At 48.3% G+C, this 5,266-nt stretch overlaps 1 protein-coding gene across 1 annotated transcript in view; it reads left to right on the forward strand.

The window, feature by feature from the left end:
* Positions 1-5,266, forward strand: part of LOC111958355 (teneurin-3) — a gene marked incomplete at its 5' end in the record, with an annotated part of 80,464 nt that overhangs the window by 42,514 nt on the left and 32,684 nt on the right. The window contains 1 exon segment of the mRNA XM_070437240.1: positions 3,393-3,625. Coding sequence (XP_070293341.1) covers positions 3,393-3,625 — 233 coding nt within the window.

Genomic DNA, 5,266 nt, shown 5'->3' on the forward strand with positions numbered 1-5,266 from the left:
AGAGACGACTTGTGGTGTGTGTGTGAGGCTGTCTGTTACCGTGTGTGTGATGTATTGTTTCTGAGATGTATGTGTGTGTTACCGTAGTAGTGAATGTGTGTGTGGTTGTGCTGTGTGTGTGCTGAATGTGTGTGTGTGTGTGTGTGCTTTTTTTCCACGTCGGGCTTGTATGTGTGATGTATGTAGTACCGTGTGTGTGCTGTACGATTCCGTGTGTGCCTGATAAGTAGCTGAGGTGTGTGAGGTGTCCTGGTCCCGCTGCTCCGCTGGACCCCTGTGCTGTGTGCTGTGATGTGGATGTAGCTGTGTCGATGTGATGTGTACCTGTTGTGGCCCTACGTACCGTGTGTGCCCTAGTGGTGTGTGTGTGTGTGTGTGTGTTGTGTCTGGGTGTATGACTGTGTGTGTGTGTTACCGTGTGTGTGTGTGTTGTGTGTGTGGTGAGGTGTGTGTGTGAGGTGTACCGTCGAGTGTAGTGTACCCGCGCGTGTCAGTGAGTGACATGTACCGTGTGTGCGTGTGTGTTGTCGCTCCAATACCCTGATGTGTGTGTCCGTGTGTACCATGTGTGTGTGTGTGTTGTGTACCGTGTGTGTGTGTGTGTGTGTGATGTGGTGTCTGGTAAGTAATTGAGATGTTCCGATGTGTTACCGTGACTGCCCGTGTATGTAGTGTAGTGGTGACCTGACAGAAACAAAACAAAAGAACAAAAAGAGAGTGTGTGTGGGAGTGGTGGTTGTGTGTGATTGTGTGTGTGTGTGAATTCCGTGGTGCTGAGAGATCGTTAAAACCGTTGTGTGTGCCTGTGTGTGTGTGTTTGGGAGTGTGCTGTGTGTGAGAAGGTTTGTAGTGTGTCTGGGTGTATGATGTTGTGGGTGGAGTACCGTGTGTGTGTGTTTGTTTGTGTGGTAAGAGGGACTAGGCCATGAAATGAACGTCTGACACCATAAAGGAGTCTCTATGAGTGCGAAAAAATTTAGCGACGCCTCGGCAAAAATGAATGGGCCCGCAAAAAGGAAAATTATTGTTGTTACCATGAAGTATTGAGGAATGAAGGAGTGGGAGACCCGTTTCTATTTTCACAGCAGCACTGTTACTTTTCTATTTTTCCATGACTGAACATCTTTCCATAGGAATATTTCACCATTACTACACCTACATTCCCAGGCCACAGAATATATTCCCCAGACGCCTCCATATCATTCATGAGGAATGTTCTTCATACTCCCCTGATCAATTTTCCAGATATCCACCCCTAAACTCCTCTTTACCATAGAAAGGCGCCTCCACATTTCTCCATTCTACTGATGAACAGCACAAAGCACATGCCCGTCTACGTATCAATAATAGGCCTGATTTTAGTCCTGCAACTTCACAATTCCTGTCTCGAACAGAACATATCCACTCATTCTCTGAGCCCATCTCCCCTGTCGAAAAGCATAGTTCTTTTTCTGCAGCCTTCTTCCCTCTTCTCGCTCCTTGAAAGCCCCTGTCATTCTATCTAACCACAAGCCACCCATAGTTCCTCCTCTTCCTCTTCATCTCTCCTTCTGAGCACCACCATAGTTCCTCCTCTCCTCTCCTCTCTCCTCTGAAACAGCACCATTAGTTCCTTCCTCTCCTCTCCTTCTAGACTTAAGACCCCGGGTCTTGTCCTCACTGGCTCTTGGTCAACGGCCCCAACCGCTACAATACAGAAGATGTTGAGTTGAAACAGACCCTCAAAAAACCCCTCGAAATGTTGTTAATGTTAGTTCGTTAGCGGGTTTAATAAAAGTGTTAGTTGTCTTTTACAATGTCTTCACAAATGACTAGGGGGTTCTGGATAAGGTTCCAGCGCCCGTTTTGTAGGCAGATAAAGGAGTCCGATTCGCGAGGAGCTGATGTTCGGCCAATCCGTAGAATGATTCTGACGTCTCTCTCCGTTTGGGAGTGTCGTTAAGACTAGTGTTATTGCCCCCCTGTTCCGCCGAGCTTTGTAAACTGAAGGAGTATCCACACACACACACACACACATTAACACAAACATTTTATATCATTCAATGTTGTTTGTCTTTTGAGGTGCAGCTTCTTATTATCTGTGTTTGCCTCTGTGTTTGCCTCTGTGTTTGCCTCTGTGTTTGCCTCTGTGTTTGCCTCTGTGTAAATCCTCCTTGTCTTTAGCCCTCAGCGACAAAGAAACACCTGCCTCGTGTCATATTTCTTAAAGAAATGTAAAGATTCACCTCAATATGGAGGAGCGGTGTCTGTCTGATGTTTTACGCCTGCTCGAAGCGACACTCTTTCGTAACCGTTCTCGCTCTGACTGAGGAATCACTGACGTCAGATTCATATTCAAAGCCAAGCTTCTGTGGCAGCTACTTCCCAGAATGTTTCCTGTCTACTTTTACCTGGAAGTGAAGTGGGCACTAGGAGAACAGTGGAGTGTCAGTGAGAGCAAAGTGCAAAGACAGTCAAATGCCCCAAAAGTAGATTTTCCTCCAATGTAACAGAAAATAAGTTTTTTTTTTTAATTCTTCTGTTTATCTTGGACCCCCTGCGCTGAAGCCTGAGGTACACATGTTCTTTTCCCTGGATAGACCAGACACATTGCTCTCTCTCTCTCTCAATTTAATTTTCAATTCAAAGGGCTTTATTGGCATGGGAAACATATGTTTACATTGCCAAAGTACGTGAAATAGATAGTAAACAAAAGTGAAATTAACAATAAAAATTGAACAGTAAATATTACACTCACAAAAGTTCCAAAAGAATAAAGACATTACAAATGTCATATTATGTCTATATACAGTGTCTCTCTCTGTATCTCTCGGGTCTCTCTCCCTCTCTCTCGCTCTAGCGATGAGTGTGTCATTCGAAACAGCCAGCCTGTCCTTGGCGTGAGGTGTCTGCCTCCTTCCCCCTATTTTAAGCCGTCCTAATTGACGCCTGTTGATCAGTTGTTGACTTTCATCAACCGCTACGGCAACCGCCGGCGCCCAGCTCACCAAGCAGGCGATGATGGAGCGAATGTGACAGGTTACTGGGCGTCATTAGGAGCGTGTCAGACGATAGTGATCGGCAGTCGCATCGCGTTAGGTTCACCCCGGCTGAGGCCATATGCCACTGTGGAACCGTGTGCCCCTTCCTCTAACACCTCTAGTATGATGTGCCACAGGCACAAAATGGACGCTGCCCTCTCATCCTCCCTCTGGTCTTTCACAACACGAATGCAGCAGCCTGATCCCCTCTGTCATTTTCAGTGTCCTTTTGTGTTCATTTGTTTCATTTCCTTGTCGGGTGTTGCGGTATCTTTATGTGAAGTGTGGATGTCAAGTTGTAGTGTGAGTCCTGTAGTGTCCCTATGTCACTGTCCMTAACTGTCGCCTCTTCCTCCACTTTGGTTTCCGTAGCAACAACCCGGCCCACCGGTACTACYTGGCGACGGACCCGGTTACGGGGCAGCTGTACGTGTCAGACACCAACTCCCGCCGTATCTACYGTCCCAAGGTCCTGACGGGCACCAAGGAGCTGATCCAGAACGGAGAGGTGGTGGCRGGTACCGGGGAGCAGTGTCCCCCCTTCGACGAGGCACGCTGCGGGGACGGGGGAAAGGCCACAGAGGCCCTCCTCATGGGACCCAAAGGTAGGGTGACAGAGGAATAAACACACACACACACACACACACCACACGTGCCACATGCTGAAATTGTACAGACAAAATGATTGACATTACATTCACAGAAACACACAACTACGACAGGACATTGGTGCAGACACCCACAAACGCCACAGACACACACAGGCACCACACACATATTATATGGTTCTGGCTATATTCATGCACAGTCCTGTAGAGAAAAACAGACAACCCTTGGTAAAAGCACTCTTCCCCCGCAAGCTTCCGTCCCATTTATACTTCCATTATGCTACCATTATGCCTACCATGGCATTAAGAACACAAACCACACAACTCAGCTGACAGGAAACTTGCCCACATATTGTTGGACTGTAGCATCGCTTAGTATGGCCTCCAACACTCTCTGCTTCAGACAATCTGTCAGTCTGTCTGTCCCGCCCGCACAGCCAGCCCCATAAACCTGTCTGTAACCCACAGGGGTGACTATCACACACACACACCCCGGCGGTAATGAGGTGAGAGGTGGCTGAGCAGTAGCGGGGATTTTGGCAAGCCAAGCTTTTAGTCTAGATTTTAATGGAGAGCACACATACACACTTATTCTCTCTCTCTCAAACCACACACACACACACCACACACACACACACACCCACCACACACACACCACACACACACACACACACACACACACACACACACACCACACACACACACATACAACACACCACAGCTGCCTGTTAAACGCAGTTATAGGCGAGTCGAAGACCATTAGCAGGGGGAACGTGTGAGAGAGGGAAAGAGAGAGTAGAGAATGCAAATAAATGTTAGCAGCCGTCGCTAGCAGCAGGATGGCTTAGAGAGAAGAGGGGGATGGAGAGAAAGAGAGAAGGGATGGAGAGAAGAGAAGAGGGATGGAGAGAAGAGAGAAGGATGGAGAGAAGAGAGAGGGATGGAAGAGAGAGAGAGATAGATGGAGAGAAAGAGAGATGGATGGAGAGAAGAGAGAGAGGGATGAGAGAGAGAGAGGATGGAGAGGAAGAAGAAGGATGGAGAGAAGAGAGGAGGGATGGAGAGAGAGAGGGATGGAGAGAAGAGAGGTGGAGAAGAGAGGGGATGGAGGGAAAGAGAGGGGGATGGAGAGAATAGAGGGGAGAGGGATGGAAGAGAAGAGAGGGGAGAGAGGATGAAGGAAGAGAGGGATGGAGAGAAGAGAGAGGGGATGGAGAGAAGAGAGAGGGGATGGAGAGAAGAGAGAGGATGGAGAGAAGAGAGAGGATGGAGAGAAGAGAGAGGGATGAGAGAAGAGAGAGAGATGGAAGAAGGAGGGATGGTGAGAGAAGAGAGAGGGATGGAGAGAAAGGAGAGGGATGAGAGAAGAGAGAGGGATGAGAGAAGAGAGAGAGAGGATGGAGAGAAGAGAGGATGAGAAGAAGAGAGGGGGATGGAGAGAAGAGAGAGGGGGATGGAAGAGAGAGGGATGGAGAGAAGAGAGGGGATGAGAGAAGAAGAGGGATGGAGAGAAGAGAGAGGGATGGAGAGAAGAGAGAGGGAGGAGAGAAGAGAGAGGGATGGAGAGAAGAGAGGGGATGGAGAGAGAAGAGAGGGATGGAGAGAAGAGAGAGGGAATGAGAGAAGAATCTCTCTCTT

The sequence above is a fragment of the Salvelinus sp. IW2-2015 genome, linkage group LG34 (genome assembly GCF_002910315.2).
Source record: "Salvelinus sp. IW2-2015 linkage group LG34, ASM291031v2, whole genome shotgun sequence".
Lineage (NCBI taxonomy): Eukaryota > Metazoa > Chordata > Actinopteri > Salmoniformes > Salmonidae > Salvelinus > Salvelinus sp. IW2-2015.